Genomic DNA, 18,282 nt, shown 5'->3' on the forward strand with positions numbered 1-18,282 from the left:
GATCAAGAGGTCAAGAGATCAAGACCATCCTGGTCAACATGGTGAAACCCCGTCTCTACTAAAAACACAAAAAATTAGCTGGGCATGGTGGTGCGTGCCTGTAATCCCAGCTACTCAAGAGGCTGAGGCAGGAGAACTGCCTGAACCCAGGAGGCGGAGGTTGCAGTGAGCCGAGATCGCACCATTGCACTCCAGCCTGGGCAACAAGAGTGAAACTCTGTCTCAAAAAAAAAAAAAAAAAAAAAAAAATCAGATAAATTTAAATTAAAATATTTAATTTAAAATAAATTTAAATTAAAAATTTATCTGAAGTTAAAAATACTTCAGATAAATTGGCAATGGGCCTATGCCATATTCTGAAGGTAAAAGCCCACCTTCTTGTGCATTGCGGGTGTGTGCCAGTTGGAGGCTGGAAATGAAGGAAATAGATTTTTAACCCCTATACTCCACCAGGGGGCACCAGAGGCAAAGAGATATTGCTTGCACCCGTCCCTGAGATTTATCCCAAATGTTTGCACTAAGGACTAGAACTGGGCTGACTACATCTAATTTTTTTAAAGAGACAGTTTTTTTTTTTTTTTTGAGGCAGGGTCTCACTCTGCTGCCCAAGCAGAAGTAAGTGGCATGATTTTGGCTCACTGCAGCCTCAACCTCCCGGCTCAAGTGATCCTCCCACCTCAGCCTCCCCAGTAGCTGGGACTACAGGTTCATGCCACGACGCAAAAATTTTTTTTTTGTAGAGACCGGGTCTCCCTATGTTGCCCAGCCTGGTTTGGGCTCAACTGATCTGCCCACCTCAGTCTCCCAAAGTCCTGGGAGTGTGGGCATGAGCTACTGTGCTTGGCCTGAGGAGGCAGTAATAAAAGGGACACACACCAGGTCTCATTCTAGGTTATCCTGATTTAAGTTCAGGAAGCTGGCAAGGGTGGCTTTCCCACAGTTCCTGACTATCACGAGTGGGGGGCGTCTCAGGACAGGGTGCTGTACTTAAATTTAAGCTGTACTTAAATTTAATTTTTTTTTTTTGAGATGGAGTCTCACTCTGTCGCCCAGGCTGTAGTGCAGTGGCACGATCTCGGCTCACTGCAAACTCTGCCTCTCAGATTCAAGCGATTCTTGTGCCTCAGTCTCCTGAGTAGCTGGGACTACAGGTGTGCACCACCACACCTAGCTAATTTTTGTATTTTTAGTAGAGACAAAGTTTCACCATGTTGACCATGGCTGGTTTCAAACTCCTGGACTCAAGTGATCCACCTGCTTCAGCCTCCCAATGTGCTGAGATTACAGGCATGAGCCACCATGCCTGATGAGGAAGCTATATCTTTGAAAACGTTTCCCAGAGGACTCTGATGCGCAGTGAGCTTTGGGAAGCACAGCTGTGAGGCCCATCCAGAACCTTCCCCAGGCTTTGTGGGCACCCTGTCCTGAGACGCCCCCCACTCGTGATAGTCAGGAACTGTGGGAAAGCCACCCTTGCCAGGCCTTCCTTGGGGTCTGGTGCTCCCCAGAGGTCCTTACATTTGACTGCCATAAGGACCTGAGAATCAGCTCCTCCCATCCTATTCTTTGGATAATGAATGCCTAAGCATTTCTTTTTCTTTTCTTTTTTTTTTTTTGAGGCAGAGTTTTGCTCTATCACCGAGGCTGGAGTGCAATGGCGCAATCTCAGCTCACTGCAACTTCCACCTCCTGGGTTTAAGTGATTCTCATGCCTCAGCCTCCCTAAATAGCTGGGATTACAGGTGCATGTCACCATACCCAGCTAATTTTTGTATTTTTAGTGGAGATGGGGTTTTGCCATGAAGTCTCCAAATCTCGAAGCAGTGGAGCGGGGACAGGGTGCCAGATCAGTTCAGCTCCAGAGGCCAGGTTCACGCTGCCAACAGGCTAGGAAGACTCAAGCCCATCCCAGCTCCTAGCGGGGCCACATTTCTTTTGCCCTTGGTTTCATCATCCGAAAAGTGGGATAACAACGGCCTCCACTCTTCAGATGGCTTTCGTGATAGCTGATCGGGCGCACAGTAAGGGTGCAATGAAGGTCAGCTGGGCCCAGGGTATGCCCACAGGTGGGGAGGTGGCACCTTTCCGGCAGGACCTGGGGGAACTCACTGATCTCTGTTGGGGGCCTTCCTGAGCTGGTCGGCAGTGACCCTCCATGAGAAGTTGAAAAACCGCATGGCGTTCTCAAAATAGAGATCTGGAACTGCGGTGTACTGGAAAAGAGGAAGTGGAGTCACACTCAAAATGTGCCCTCGGTGACAGGCATCTTCCAAAACAGGACGCCAAGTGCTGTCGTGGTTAAAAGGTTAATCTGCAGGCTGGAGACCGAATGCAGGGTTTGGGGCTGCAGGGTCAGCTCTTCACTTGGCCTTCACTCTGGGGCACCAGATAGAATGACAGCATTGCAGGATGTCCCCACAGCGGTGCCTGGGCCCAGGCATGAAATCTCTCTCATGCTGTCTAATAGAACCTCCTGTGAGGACGGACGTTCTATGCTCTAGCCTGTGCCGCCCAGTATGGCAGACGCTTAAGCATTTTTTGGTTTTTTTGAGATGGAGTCTCGCTCTGTTGCCCAGGCTGGAGTGCAATGAAGCGATCTTGGCTCACTGCAACCTCCACCTCCTGGGTTTTAAGTGATTCTCGTGCCTCAGCCTCCCTGAGTAGCTGGTATTACAGGCACCCGCCACCACACCTGGCTAATTTTTGTATTTTTAGTAGAGATGGGGTTTCACCATGTTGGCCATGCTGGTTTCGAACTCCTGACCTCAGGTGATCCACCTGCCTTGGCCTCTCAAAGTGCTGGGATTACAGGCATGAGCCCCCACACCCAGTTGCTAGTAAGCATTCAAATGTAGTGAGTGTGGCTTTTAAATTTAATTTAAACGAATTTAAGTTTTAATTAGTTAAATAGCCACCTCTGGCTAGTAGCTAGATCTAGTAGGTAAAGTGAAATCTATCTGAAATGTCAAGGGCATCACTGTACACTCTTCTCACTACTTGGCCGAGTCTTCCAGCTTTTTTTTTCTTTGAGACAGAGTCTTGCTCTGTCGACCACACTAGAGTGCAATGGTGCCATCACAGCTTGCTACAGCCTTGACTTCTTGAGCACAAGTGTGCCCATCTCAGCCTTTTAAGTAGCTGGGACTATAGGCACATGCTGCCCTGCCCAGTTAACTTTTAATTTTTTTTGTAGAGATGAGGTTTCACTATGTTGCCCGGGTCTGTCTTACACTCCTGAGCTCAAGCAGTCCCCCGGACCTCGGCCACCCAAAGTGTTGGCAGTACAGGCATGAGCCACTGCATCTGCCTCAGCTCCAGACAGATGCAAAATTCTCCCTGGCTCTGGTAAAATGCTGGAGCCTCAGGGACAGGAGTGGATCCAGGGCCCTGTCTGGGATGCCTCCAGGGGCCCAAGGATCTTGCATCAGGACACCCTGGAGCATCTGAAATAACTCTCAAGGAAAAAGGCTGCAGAATGAGTCTCATGATCTCAGAAGGAATTTGTATAGTCTTAGGTTCTAACTATAACCATGATGAGACATTATTAGATTTTTAAATGCCTGGATTCAGGCTGTGTGCGGTGGCTCACGCCTATAATCCCAGCACTCTGGGAGGTCAAGGCAGGTGGATCATTTGAGGTCAGGAGTTCGAGACCAGCCTGGCCAACATGGTGAACACCCCCCTGGCCTCTACTAAAAATACAAAAATTAGCCAGGTGGTAGTGGCATGCACCTGTAATCCCAGCTACTCAGAGGCTGAGGCAGGAGACTCGCTTGAACCTGGGAGGCAGAGGTTACAGTGAGCTGAGATAACACCACTACACTCCAGTCTGGGTGACAGAGTGAGACCCTGTCTCAAAAAACAAAATTTTTTTTTTAATGCCTGAATTTAAGTATTTCAATCAGAAGAAGATAGAAAACTTTATCATTTGAGGCAGAAGCACAATCGACTTAATGGAGTGATTTGCCAAAAGTTCTAACGAGCAGGGATCTATCAACTACCCCTGCTGCCCAAACCAAGCTTAAAAATGCACATGGGTTTATGCTGCTTCTTTCCCATTAGCGTTTCAAAGTCAAAATCAGGTCCGGGTTTCTGGGGAGACGGGGAGGACCACAGGGACAGGAGGTAACTCTGGGAGGCACAACCAGGGAGGGAGGAGGTGGTGTGGGGGTTTTCCACTTCATGTTCCACCCCTGATGTCTAAGGGCCAATTCTCTCTGCACCTTCTGGGATCTGTTTCTTCCATTATTTCCCACACATCAAATGGAGCTGACCATTTCCAGGGCGCACGGCACGTGTTCTGTACTGACTGGTGGGTGCTGCCTGATTGATGGTGGCTACGGGGAGGCAGGGCCTCCAGCTGACCCAGGAGCCGAATTAAGGAGCAGAAAAGGCTTCCTCATGCCTGACCCATCCTCAAACCCCACACCACATCATCCCTCTTTTTTTTTGAGACAGGGGCTTGCTCTGTCACCCACGCTGGAGTGCAGTTGTGCAACCACAGCTTGCTGCAGCCTTGACTTCTTGAGCACAAGTGATCTTCCCATCTCAGCCCCGCAAGTGGCTGGTACTATAGGCACTTGTGTTTTGACAGCCATGCTGCCTCTAGCACCCCATCTGGACCCAGCCCCGCCTCAGCCCTCTCCCAAGGCAGCATTTAGGAATGCAAGGGGGCATGGCAGCAGGTACTCACATCATTGAACACTTTGTCCAGTTCCTTGGGGTCCATGATGAAGTTGGGGTAACCTATCATGTTGTAGATGGCATCTGCCTGCACAGGACAGAGAGGGGAAGTGAGTGCCTGGCAACACCGGCCAGGCCAGCCTCAGCTCCTTGGCTGCTGGGCTCATAGTCTGGGCTAAGGGGGACCAGGGCCAGGCCCTGCCTGCCTTGGGCTTTCATGTCTTTTTCTGGAAAGGTTTTCCCCTTGTCAAACTTCTACTCATCCTTTAGGTCTCTGTTTAAATGTCGCTTTCCCAAGGGAAAGTCTTCCTGACTCCCACCCCATGGACGGTGCCAGATTCGTCCTGCCCCACAGGATGTGCTGTGTCTCCCTGCACCTTTCCCCTGTGCACTCAGTGAGGTTTGTCTTCTATAGACGTCCATGTGATCATGTGCTTAAGGCTGACCCCAAATCCTGCTAGGCCTAGACTACTCACCCCATGAAAGCGAGACAGCATCCAGGCTGTGCTCCCGGATGGAACTGGCCTCTCCTTCCCCGACCCTCCTCGTCTGTGCTGGATGCCGCAGCACCCCCTCCCAGCGCCTGGCCAGCCTTACCTTTTCCTTGGCTGATTTTCGGGTTTCCTCATCCATCCACTTCAGGGTGCTCAGGCTTTCCTCAAATGCCTTCTTGATCTCCAGGATAATCTCGGTGGCCTGAGGAGACACACATCACAGCAGTGAGGTCTGGGCACTGGTCTCCTCTAAATGCAATGGGCACCCCATGCAGAAGAATGATGCAGGGCCAGAGATTCAACTCAATTTTCAAAGCATCAGGCTGGGGTGAGAAGGAAAGCCACAGCTGTGCTTTCCAAACCACGTTCCTAACATGAAAACCTGCAAGGCAGGACTGGCCTTCTGCACACAGGGCTCCCTGCTCCAATCAGCTTAGGACGAGCTTCAGGAAAGTTGGAAAAGCCTCTGCCTCGGGACTTTTCAGAGCCTTTAATGTAATAGATACTGCGATTCTTCCAGAGAGGGAGAATACATAGCCTCTCCCAGACTTATTGGACCACACCATTCCTTTCTGATGGAAAGAGCTTTAAAATCTAGAGTACTCATGTTCTGAGGCGCAGCTTCAGAAGTGCATGCTCAGACTGGAGATGGACGGGTGCTCTCGAGGGTGACAATGTCAAGAGCAGACAAGCTCGGAAACAGAAGGGTGAAGGTTCTAGAGAATGGGAAGGCAGAGCTGTGCAGCAAGAGCAGAGGGGCCAGCAGAGCCCAACTCAGACCCACCCAGCTGCTCACAGGCCGGTCACTGCAGTGGATTTGAATTCGGATTGGCTCACTGGCTGCAGATGACATCGACATAATGAATACTATTTGTCGTCAAGATTGTAACAATAGAGTGACTGCTCCCATTGGCTGAACTCTTATTTTATGTCGGTGCCCAGTATGTGGCATCTCATTTAATCTCTCTCTGTGGGAGGAATGGCCCCGCCTCCACATTACAGATGATGTAAGAACTGACTGTCCCAGGCCACCCGGCCAGTGGTGAAGCCGGGATCTCAGTTTCGGCCTGGCTATTTCCACTGCACTCTGCCATGGTACTCCTCTGCCTGTCACCCACAGGATAAGAAAAATGTCACCCTCTGGGCCAAACTGCTCTGCCAACATTCTCTCTGGGTCCCTCACAGCTTTGGAGGTGGGGACAGCTGTCTCAGCCTGGCAGGCTGCTGTGAGGCTCACGGGAGCTTGTGCAGATGAAGGGGCTGGACTGAGAGCTGCCGGTGTGAGAGACTCCCATCACCGCGGGCTCTGGGAAGTGGGGCCTCTGCATTGAGGCCCCAGAGCAGGAAAGGCCCGAGGTGGGCTGGAGGGTGACTGGCAGGTCTGCGCAGGGCCTATACCCACGGGGAGGCACTCACTATGCTCTTGCTGTCCTCAGCGAAGGTTGCTTTCACGAACATGGGGCCCAGCGCAAAGCCCAGGTTGTTCTCCGTGTCACTCACGCAGAACTTCCAGCGAGGAAGACAGGTCTGGAAAACACAAGTTGCGGTGGTACTGGGCCCCAGCCTTTCTGTTCCCGGCCTCTTTCTTTCCCGGATGTATCACCATGTGGGGCCCATGCTTCGTTCTGGAAGTTCAGGGAGAGCTTGCCGACCCAGTGAAGTTATTTTCGTCACCAGATGGAGAGGCTACTGATACACCGCATTGCCACCCCCTGCCATTTCCTGAATGCCAGGCTCTGTGCTGGGACTTCACGAACAGCATCCCATTGATCCATTCAATGACCCTTGGGGCTGACGAGGAGCCACTGGACAGGTGGGGAAACACTCGGCATGGAGCAGCCTCTGGCCCAGGGTGCCCCTGCAAGTGACAAGCATCGCTGGGACAAGAATTGAGATGTGCCTGACTCCACATCCCATGCTCCTACCTATCCCCTGCTCATCCTGCCTCCAGCGGAGACCAGGAGTCCCGGGGGCAAAGAGCCATGGGGAGTAATGGTCTACCCTGAGCCACAGAAAAAGCTTCCCGGAGAACCAGGGCTCCAATGCCACTGACGAGCTCCTCAAATGAGAACACTACAGCAACAGTGCAGGAATTTTTTTTTTTTTTTGAGGCAGGGTCTTGTTCTGTCACCTAGACTGGAGTGCAATGGTATGATCACCGCTCACTGCAGCCTCCACCTCCCAGGCTCAAGTGATTTTCCTACCTTAGCCTCCCAAGTAGCTGGGACTATAGGTGCATGCCACCATGCCCGGATACTTTTTTCTGTTAAATTTTTTTTTTTTTTTGTGGAGACATGGTTCCACTATGTTGCTGAGGCTAGTCTAGAACTCCTGGGCCCTGGGCTCAAGTGATTCTCCTGCCTCAACCTCCCAGAGTTCTGAGATTACAGGTGTGAGTCACCACACCCGGCTCACCATGGGACTGCAATGCCTTGATTCCTCCTTGTCTCACCTACCAGCCCCACAGTCCACACGATACCTCTGTGTGAACCCGAAACAGGCGTCTGTGGGCTGCAACCCCCTGGGCATGGCCAGGGACACGTGCCCAGCTAGTGTCAGCCCGTCGCTCCTTGGCCAGGCATCCCTCTGTGGGCAGTGTATATGACCATGTGTGGTGGCCCTGCTCACATAAATCCCAAGTGTTACAGAGGAAGCAGTGCCCTCTTAACCCCAAAGAACAGGTGGTAACAATCACCCATGCTCAGGGCAGCCGGATTCACAATAGCCCTAAACTGACACCAGCCCAAGTGCCCATCAACAGGCAGGTGGATCAACAAAATGTGGTATTTTTATACCAACCAACCAACCAAAAACAAAACAGGGCCGGCGCAGCAGCTCACCCCTGTAATCCCAGCACTGTGGGTGGCCAAAGTGGGTGGATCACCGAGGTCAGTGCAGCCTGGTCAACAAGGTGAAACCCCGTCTTTACTAAAAACACAAGAATTAGCCAGGTGCGGTGGTGGGCACCTGCAACCCCAGCTACTTGAGAGGCTGAGGCATGAGAATCGCTTGAACCCTGGAGGTGGAGGCTGCAGTGAGCCCAGATCACGCCACTGCACTCCAGCCCAGGCGAGAGAGTGAGATTCCATCTCAAAACAAAACAAAACCAAAAACTCACTGAACTGTATTTTTAAGGTATATTGCATATCTTATTGTATGTAAATTATGCCTTAGTTATAAAATTTTCTTCTAGGAAAGAAAGAAGGAAGGAAGGGCCACTCTACTTGTCTCTAAATTTGGCCACCCAAGTTCTTTTTAGCTTTCCCAACTACATGTCCATTTGGATGCCTGCCCTCAGCCTCTCCCTCCCTCCCCTGCCTGTCCTCCCTCAGCTGAGAAGCCCAAAGCTGGACACACCGTCTGTGTCTGGCTGAGGTCAACCACACAGGAAGTCAGGACTAGGGGGACTCTAATTTGAGGCTCCATGGAGGCTCCAGGCTGTGAGAGCTGAATCATGGACAGACTCTTATGCATCATCTTCTCAGGAGATTCTCTGGATAAACCCTTCCTTCACATGTGCTTTCATTCATTTATGCATCCAGCGTTCTCTGCGCATTCTGAGCAGTTCCCCTGCAACCTGACTGTGCTAGTTTTTTTTAATTTTTTTTTTTAGATGGAGTTTAGCTCTTGTTGCCCAGGCTGGAGTGCAATGGTGCCATCTCGGCTCACCGTAACCTCCACCTCCCGGGTTCAAGCGATTTTCCTGCCTCAGCCTCTCGAGTAGCTGGGATTACAGGCATGCACCACCATGCCCAGCTAATTCTGTATTTTTAGTAGAGACGGGGTTTCTCCATGTTGGTCAGGCTGGTCTCAAACTCCAAACCTCAGGTGATCTGCCTGTCTTAGCCTCCCAAAGTGCTGGGATTACAGGCGTCAGCCACCGCACCCAGCCTGTGCTAGGTCTTTGGAAACTAGAGATGAATCAACGTGAGCCTGCACACACTCCAGGGTCTCAACTGAAATGCCCAGAACATCCGGTGAGAGAGACAGGTGATAGCACTATCCACAGCAGTCATTGTAGTGAAGTGAAGCAGTGGAGTGAGTGCTTACTGTGTGCCAGACCCTACTGCATATACTGCTCACACTAACTACACCAGGCAGGTCTCTCTTTGTTTCTTTTTGCAGCTAAAAAACTGGGAAGGGCTGGGTGTGGTGGCTCACACCTGTAATCCTAGCACTTTAGGAGGTTGAGGCAGGTGGATCACAAGGTCAGGAATTTGAAACCAGCCTGGCAAATATGGTGAAACCCTGTCTCTACTAAAAACACAAAAATTAGCTGGGTGTGGTGGCGTGTGCCTGTAGTCCCAGCTACTTGGGAGGCTGAGGAAGAATAATCCCTTAACCCAGGAGGTGGAGACTGCAGTGAGCTGAGATAGTGCCACTGCACCCCAGCCTTGGTGACACAGTGAGAGTCTGTCTCAAAAACAAACAAAACAAAATGGCAGCACAGGGAGGTTAAATCACTTGGCCAAAGGGATCACCCAGGGAGTAAGTGCTTGAGGTGGATTTTTTTTTCCGAGATGGAGTCTCGCTCAGTGTTCCAGGCTGGAGTGCAGTGGTGCGATCTTAACCTCTGCTTCCCGGGTTCAGGTGATTCTTCTGCCTCAGCCTCCCATGTAGCTGGGATTACAGGTGTGTGCCGTCACTCCCGACTATGTTTTGTAGTTCTAGTAGAGAAGGGCTTTCAACATGTTGGCCAGGGCGGTCTCAAACTCCTAACCTCAGGTGACCCAACCACCTTGGGCTCCAAAAAGTGCTGGGATTACAGCTGTGAGTTACCATGCCCTGACAGAGGTGGAATTTGAACTTAAAAAGTCCGGCTCCAATGTCTTCCTTCAAAGAGGCCACACTCTCTGCCTACGAGTACAAAGTCCCTAGAAGTACTACAGGATGATGAGAAAAATCTCCAAAAGGAGCAAGGGTCAGATGGATCTGACCGGTCAGGAAGGCTGCATCTGGAGGTGATCTCTGACTCAAGTCTGGGAAGATAAGGAGCAGCCAGGCAGCCTCCTCCACCCTGAGCTGGCTGCATTTTTAAAAACGTCTTCCTCACTGTAATACAAGGACTCAGCAAGGGGTTCCTTCCTTCCTGCTGGACGTCTTAAGTCACAAATGGGTGACAGCTGATGAGAAACAGCCATGTGCAGCACTTAAACAGTCAGAACAGACTTCACAGGGACCCTCCATGTCATCCTAGGCAGCCCTGGGGTGTGCAGGGCAGGGATTTGTTACTGCTTTTTATAGATGGGAGATTGAGCCCCTGCCCCAATTAAGCAATTTGCCTAAGGTGTTGTTAGAAGAAACATTTCAAATTCGGATCTTCTGATCCCAAATTCCATGCGGTTTTCTCACAGTAGGCTCCCTCCCTGCCAGGATGAACAAATGCACAGGCCACACCGCTTCCCAGGTTCTATGCTTTTTCCCAAATGGAGGCCACACAGAAAGGTCCTGTGAGGTGAGGTCAGAAATGATCTCCAATTGCAGATTTAAAAAACTGAGGCTCAGAGAGGTATAAGGACTACCCAAGGTCATACAGCTAGGAGGTGGCTTTGAGTTGGGCTGAACGTAAGCAGGAGGGACCTGGCCTGGGCCCAGATGCCGTCAGAGTGGGGGAGTGGGGAGGGCTGGAGATTAAGAAAGAGGTGAGCAGCAGCCGTCACCCATCAGCCTTGGGGTAACCAGAGACCCCTGCTCAGAGCCTCCCAGCTCAGGGTTCCCACCTGCCCCTGCCTCTCCTGAGGCCTCCCTGTTCCCCACCTGCTCCAAGTGCCACATTCGAGCAAGCAACATCATCCTGTGTTTTGAACGTGGCCCAGGGAAGCTCACTCCCTAACTGACTAATTATTTTTTTAAAAAGTGATGGGGTCTCTCTCTGTTGCCCAGGCTGGAGTGCGGTGGTGCAGTCAGTGATAGCTTGCTGCAGCCTTAAACTCCTGGGATCAAGCAGTCCTCCCACCTCAGCCTCCACAGTAGCTGGGACCATAGTACAGGCATGCACCACTGTGCCTGGCTCAGAACTTTTTTATCTCGCAAATCTGAAACTCTATACTCATTAAACAATAATTCCTCATCCCTCTTCCCCCATCTCAGCCCTTGGTGACCACAGGGAAGCTTGATCTTAACTTCTGGTTTCTGAAGAAGAGAGGGTGAGTGGTACAGAGCTATGGAATCAGATATGTCAGATCTGAGAGCCTCCTCTTCACTTATAAGCACCTTTGAACAAGTCCCTTTCCCTCACTGAGCCTTGGTTTCCTCATCTGTAACATGGACGATGATAATTGTTGTAGGAACATGGTTGAGATAATCCCTATAAAAGGTAGATATCCAGTCATGATATCTTTGGTTATTATTATCATTATTATAAGTGAGGAGCAGCCGAAAGTGCCTCAAAGTTGTAATAAGATCTGGGATCACATTCAAGCTTGCTGCTTTTTAAAAATAAATAAATAAATAAATAATTTAAAAAATAGAGGCAGGGTCTTGCTATGTTTTCCAGGCTGGGCTCAAGTGATCCACCTGTCTCGGACTCCCAAAGTGCTGATATTACAGGCATGAGCCGCTGCACCAGGCCCTTGCTACTTTCTTTCTGGGTGACTAAGAAAGTCCCTTCACCTCCCTGAGCCTGTTTCCTAATCTGTAACCCGGAAAGGCGAGAGCTGATGCGGGTGTATGTTCCATACACAGAAGCATCTCTGGAACCACCATCCTGGATCATGATCAAACCTCTCGCTGGAAGGTCCCCTGGAAGGCCAAGTTCTGCAGGGAACAGAATCCAGGCTTTGGCTACAGCAGATGGGCCAGTCTAAGGCAGATGCAAGAGGAGCAGGAAGGTGATTCGGCCAGGCAGGGCAGCCAGCCCACTGCTCCTCCATGTCCTCCGCAGGGCAGCGTGGCTCTCGTGGCCAAGGCCTGGTGGTGCCCTTGGAAGCTCCTCTGGTTAGAAATGGGGCTTGTTCCCAGCTACCCTCTTCCTCAGTCCCCTTCCTGTCAGAGGTAGGTTTGCATGGGGATGGGACAGAGCACTGGCAGGATGCATTCCAGGGCTCGAAGCAGGAGCCCACGCCCTGCCATTCTCTGCCTATCCTCATCTGGATTGGACTCTGGAAAGGGCTGCAGGGGTGGGGTCCACCTGGAGTCAGCTCTGCCTGCTCTCTGAGGAGGACTGCTAGGGCCTTGCTAGCTGCTGTTCTGGGTTAGGGAAGTGTATTGGGGAGTCCTGGGTTAGGGAAGTGTATCGGGGAGATCCCATAAGCGCCCAGGCAGGAACAAAAGGCCTCAGCCTATTTCCATATAAATAATGAAGATGAAAGTAACTAGAAATATAACCGTAGTAAGGCCGGGCGCGGTGGTTCACGCCTATAATCCCAGCACTTTGGGAGGCTGAGGCGGGTGGATCACGAGGTCAAGAGATCGAGATCATCCTGGTCAACAAGGTGAAACCCCGTCTCTACTAAAAATACAAAAATTAGCTGGGCATGGTGGTGCGCGCCTGTAGTCCCAGCTACTCGGGAGGCTGAGGCAGGAGAATTGCTTGAACCCAGAAGGCGGAGGTTGCGGTGAGCCGAGATCGTGTGGTGCCACTCCCACTGGAGTGCCATTGCATTCCAGTCTGGGTAACAACAGTAAAACTCTGTCTTGGAAAAAAAAAAAAAAGAAATATAACCGTAATTAGTTATTCATATGTGATCTTAGTTATTCATAGGTGATCTTAATTCTTTTACTAATGCCTCTCAGGTTGGAAGTGTGAACCTGGGGTGACACTGAAATGAATGACACTAAGGCAAGGTGCTCTACGCCATCTGTCACACCCGCATAAGGGCTGCTGGAAGGCGCCTTGGCTGTGTGGCAGCACCAGCGCTGGGAAAGCACCCGCTGTTTAGCCAGCTAAGGAAGGAAAAGTCCAAAACAGCTTAGACATCTCCTTCCCTGGAGGAGTTAGGAGAAAACTCTGCTTCTCCAAGCTCTTGCTGTAGGCCTGTGACTGTCAGGCAGGCCTGCAGACACCCAGGGGCTTAACTGCCTCTATATGATGCTGTGCTTCAGTGGTCACGTTCCATATCCACTCTCATGTTCTGCTTCCGCACCTGGTTCCTTTTGTCTTAGAAAAGATAATCAGTAATAGTAGTATAAATATTAGTATTTTAGTTCTTTCTTGATAAATATGGAAAAGGTGCTGATGCACCATGTTCCTTACTCACTTCAGGTACCAGAAATTCCTAGCCCCTACCTGAATGACACATGATGTACTTGACCCTATCACTGCCACGCCCCATCCACCCTTCCCCCAGTCTCCGACCACCAAGACCACGCGCTACCTACCCTGTCCCCAGATTTGCGACTCAATAAAAGTGAGAGCCTCCCGACTTCGGGGCCACTGCTGGTCTCTGCGATTTGGGTAGCAGTGGACCCCGGGGCCCAAACTCTCTTTTCTCTATCTCCATGTCTTGTGTTTTTTATTTCTACAATTTCTTGTCTCAGCACCAGCCAGGAGGGGCTCACAGAACCCTGTAGGGCTGGACCCTACAGGGAAGGTGTGCCAGGTGACTTTGCCATATCAGCCTCTACTGCTGTGTAGGTGGGCCCCTCCAGCTGCTCTCTGAGGCTGGGGCTTGAGGTATCTCAACAGCACATATGAGAACGGGTCAGTTCCTATCACCTCCCTCAGCCAGTGTGGGCTCTTGGGGTACAGAGCCCAGCTCACCTGTCTCAATATTCCTGTACTGGCACGCAGTGTCAGGAGTGCAATGAGTAACTATTAGTCGGCTATATGAGTAACAGAGTGACAGTCCCTTCCTTGGGGAGAAGGTGGAAGTGGCTGTGGAACTTTCCAATGGGGGCAGGTTCCCCTGTGGGAGGGCAGGGGGGGTCCCTGAAGCCTCTGGAAGAGTGGACCCTCAGGGTCATGGTGGGGCATTTAAAGGCAGGTAGAGCCCACCCGGCCTGCGGTTTCCCAGACTACAAACTGGGCGGAAAATAGTAACAGTGAACGGTCTCCTGGTGCTTCCATAAGCCAGACGCTGTTCTGTGTTTTAAGTTTCCGGGGAAGAAATCACACTATTGGGGCTCCCCTGTGCAAAGTGGGGATAATAACATTGCCCACCGCACAGGCATTGTGAGGATCACGTGAGTTGCTCAAGGAGAGCATTTATCATCACTACTGGCAACTACTTTTTGCTATAAATTGGCTAAGTGGCTAAGACTCCTCTTTACCCTTTCCTTGGCATAATCACTTCCCTCCGGAAACTTCTGCCCGCCCCTGGCTGGCCAAGGTCCCTTCCTGTGCTCCCACAGACACCTCAGCATAAAGTAGGCGCTCAGCCCATATTCAGGTGTGCACAGTGGCAGGCTCACCTTCTTGGTGCCATACATGACTTCCATGAACTTCTCATCGGCATCCTGAAAGCGCTGGTCAAGGAAGGAGCTGCTTTTCCGGACCAGGTTCCAGATCATGTAGTTGTTGAGCAGGCTGCAGGGAGAGGAGGCTAGATGGGCTCAGGAACACCTAGGCAGGGACCATCGCAGCCCTTCCCCCACTGGCTCTTAGGGGGGCTCTCAAACTCGGCTTGTGACCCCAGGCCCCTTCTAGCTTGCCCAGGTTTGGCGGGTTACTGCTCCCTAAGCTTGTGGAATGTAAGCTCTTCAAGGGAAAAGCCTGGGTCTCCTACCATAGAAAATGCTTCAGTGTTTTTAATGCAATCACTTGTACACCACAGGGAGTCAATAAATGCTTGTGGCCTAGCTGCTCTGTGTCTGGAAGCTATGAAGCCCCAGCATGGAGACTCACCCCAGTGGTGTGTGCCACAGGGCTGGGGTGGAGAGGTGACTACCATTTCTACAGCTTGGAGATGCCACAGCCACAAGGCCAGAGAGGCTAAGAATAGGAGGGGCAGGAAAAGAAGCTCTGCCAGCCAAGCCAAGGTTTCCATGATGACAGCTCCCACTGCCCACCCCCAGGGCACAGGGAACCTATCTGTGGCTGTTATCACCGTTGCCAAGAAGTCACCTTAGCACTGTAATGAACATCTAACCTCCAATCAGAATCAACCAAAATGCCTGACAATGAGAAGGAGGAAGTGAAGAACTGTATTTGTACATGATGGAACACTATGCAACCATGAAAAATGATGTTTGCAGAGGTTTTGAGATGACATGGGGGAAAATGCTCACATTAAAGGTCAAAGGGAAGGCTGGGTGTGGAGGTTCACCCCTGTAATCCTCGGGAGGCCGAGGATCACAAGGTCAGGAGTTCAAGACCAGACTGACCAACATGGTGAAACCCTGTCTCTACTAAAAATACAAAAATTAGCCAGGTGTGGTGGCAGCCATCTGTAATCCCAGCAGTTTGGGAGGTTGAGGCAGGAGAATCATGTGAACCTGGGAGGTGGAGGTTGCAGTGAGCTGAGATTGCGCAACTGCCCTCCAGCCTGGGTGACAGAGCAAGACTATCTCAAAAAAGAAAAAAAAAAATGATAAGAAAATCTTAAGCATTAACTAAAATAACAGCCAACATGTACTCAGTCCCCTTACATGCCAGGCAGTGTATTAAATCACCTCATATGGATTGTTTCACTCGATTCTCACAACACTCCTCAAAGGTAGGTGCTAGGTTTTTTTTGTTTGTTTAAGACAGGGTTTTACTCTGTCTCCCAATGTGGAGTGCAATGGTGTAATCACAGCTTACTACAATCTCTGCCTCCCGAGCTCAAGCAATCCTTCCACTTCAGTCTCCCTCTCAAGTAGCTGGGACAACAGGCATGTGACACCATGTCTGGCTAATTTTTTAATTTTTTGTAGAGACACCATCTTGCCATGTTGCGCAGGCTGGTCTTGAATTCCAGGACTCAAGCAATCCTCCTGCCTCGGTCTTCCAAAATCCTTCAATTAAAGGCATTTGTGCCTGGCCACAGGTGCTATTTGTATCCCATTTTATGGAGGAGGAGAATGAACTGAGAAAGGATAAGAAATCTGCCCAAGTCTACAAAACTGGTAGTTGGAAAGGGGCTAGGATTTGAACCTGTGCCCATAACCAGGATGTCCTGCTGCCCCTCATAAAAGCCCACCCTGGTCCCACTCTTCTGAGTCTGCTTGTCATCCCCACCCCTGCCCGGCCTACCCAAGAGGAGGACTGCCTGTGAGAGGTGTGCCCCAGGCCACCAGGGTCCCCTTACCATTTGTCGGTGTTGTTGATGAGCGTGGAGACCTGCTCAAGGTATTCTTTGTCATAGACCACAATAGGCTCGGATTCATTGATCTCCACAGGGTAGAAGATGGTGTTGAGAAAAGGCAACCAGTTGATGGCAGGTGCCAAGGTCTGCAAGGGAAAAGGACAATATGACCTGTAAGGCTGCTTCTCCTCATAGCCCAGGTCTCCAGGACGGGCTGCTACAGGAAGCAAAAGAAAGAGCTTGGGCTTGGCGCTGCCTGACAGCACACTGGGCAGAGAGTCAAAGGGAGGCTGGCAGACTTTTGTCAGAGATGCTGTAGGTAGAATTCTAAGGAGTCCAACACCAACATTTAACTTGAAATGGAACTAGGATGGAATGAGAAGATGCAGCCATTCACCAAGCGTCTCCTGTGTGCCAGGAGCCATGGCAAATGATTCATGCATATTATGCCAATTGGTCCTTGGGAGATCCAAGCAGTAGGTACTATTATCTCTGCTTTATCTGTGAAGAGACTGAGTTTCAGACAGGCCTGAAACAGTTGAGCAGCAGAATCTGCAGCCAAACCGCCTGGGCTCATATTCTAGCTCCCTTACTTGCTAGTTGTGTAACCTTGGGTAAGTGAATGAACCCTTCTGGGCCTCAGTATCTTGTCTGAAAGATGGGAATCAGCACAACAGAATCCACTTCGCTGGGTTATTTGTGAGGACTGAACGAGCTTACGCCATCTGTTCTATTTGATATTGGGTTCTGTAATCTCAGTGAGCTTCTACATGATTGGCAAATTCCGGATGACAGCAGCATGACGTGTGAGCTGCGTTGGTCCAAAGGTGATGTTTCTCAGGCATGGGAACAGTGTTAAGCGCGTCGTTCGCCTCAAGAGACCACCAGGCAGGCTTCATGTGGGCAAAGAGGCAGTTCTATTTAGCACTTGAGTGCAAGCGGGCCAAGTTCGAGAAAGGAGTTAGGTGAGGGGAGTAGGAACGGATCTGGTTATGTAGGTTGGGGCAATTAGTTAGTTAAAGGTGGTAATCTATGTTAGGGAGGGGAAAGGTGTTACCGGATGCATGGTCACAAGGGTAGGGGTTATCTATTACAAACAGGAATGGTCGTAAGGGTGGGTGTTATTGGTTGCAAGTAGAGGGGAGGGCGCAGTAAATTACACAGTTACAGGGATGGGGGTTTTGAGAAGCCTAATAGCTAGGGGGGAAATTACACAAGGCTGAGCAGGAACAATGGTCGAATATTGCAAGGGGAGAACAATCAGTTGAGGCAGGAGCTAGTTGTTTCACTTCTCTTTATGGCCATCCAGTTACTCTAGACTTTCTGGTTCCGGGAGACCAGCTGGAGGTGTACGAGCAGGTCACCAAAGCTATAATGTCCAGGCTTGAACTTGGAGGCCTGACAATCGGGAAGGGTTGAACGTTAACCTTCAGCAAGAAAGGAAAAACCCTTAGCTCAGCCAATGCACACAGGAGGCTGGTCAGGTCTACTTGTTTTTTTTTTTTGAGACAGAGTCTCACTCTGTCACCCAGGCTGGAGTGCAGTGGTGTCATCTCAGCTCACTGCAACCTACACCTCTGGGGTTCAAATGATTCTTCTCTTTCAGCCCCCTGAGTAGCTGGGATTACAACAGGTACCCACCACCATGCCTGGTTAATTTTTTATTTTTAGTAGAGACGGGGTTTTGCCATGTTGGCCAGGTTGGTCTCGAACTCCTGACCTCAAGTGATCTGCCTGCCTCAGCCTCCCAAAGTGCGGGGATTACAGGCATGAGCCACCATGTCTAGCCTGGTCAGCTATATTTTAAGATGACCGAAAACCCCTTGAGCCTGGGGTTTACTCTCCTCAGAGAGGCTCTGCAACTCTCAGCTTCCAGCAGGTTGTACTTTCTCCAGGACCCCAAAGACACTTGCTCAGAGCTCCCCGTCTTATCTGCAGGG

The 18,282-nt window shown here is 50.6% G+C and overlaps 1 protein-coding gene across 12 annotated transcripts in view; it reads right to left on the reverse strand.

The window, feature by feature from the left end:
- Positions 1–18,282, reverse strand: part of ECE1 (endothelin converting enzyme 1) — a 128,782-nt gene that overhangs the window by 14,762 nt on the left and 95,738 nt on the right. For all 12 annotated transcript variants that reach the window (XM_035308055.3, XM_078330677.1, XM_035308047.3 and 9 more), the window contains 6 exons: positions 16,346–16,488; positions 14,529–14,643; positions 6,594–6,704; positions 5,281–5,379; positions 4,694–4,771; positions 2,110–2,213 (listed from right to left, as the gene is read on the reverse strand). In XM_035308055.3, coding sequence (XP_035163946.1) covers positions 2,110–2,213; positions 4,694–4,771; positions 5,281–5,379; positions 6,594–6,704; positions 14,529–14,643; positions 16,346–16,488 — 650 coding nt within the window. The remainder of the gene's footprint in view (positions 1–2,109; positions 2,214–4,693; positions 4,772–5,280; positions 5,380–6,593; positions 6,705–14,528; positions 14,644–16,345; positions 16,489–18,282) is intronic.

The sequence above is a fragment of the Callithrix jacchus genome, chromosome 7 (assembly GCF_049354715.1).
Source record: "Callithrix jacchus isolate 240 chromosome 7, calJac240_pri, whole genome shotgun sequence".
NCBI lineage: Eukaryota > Metazoa > Chordata > Mammalia > Primates > Cebidae > Callithrix > Callithrix jacchus.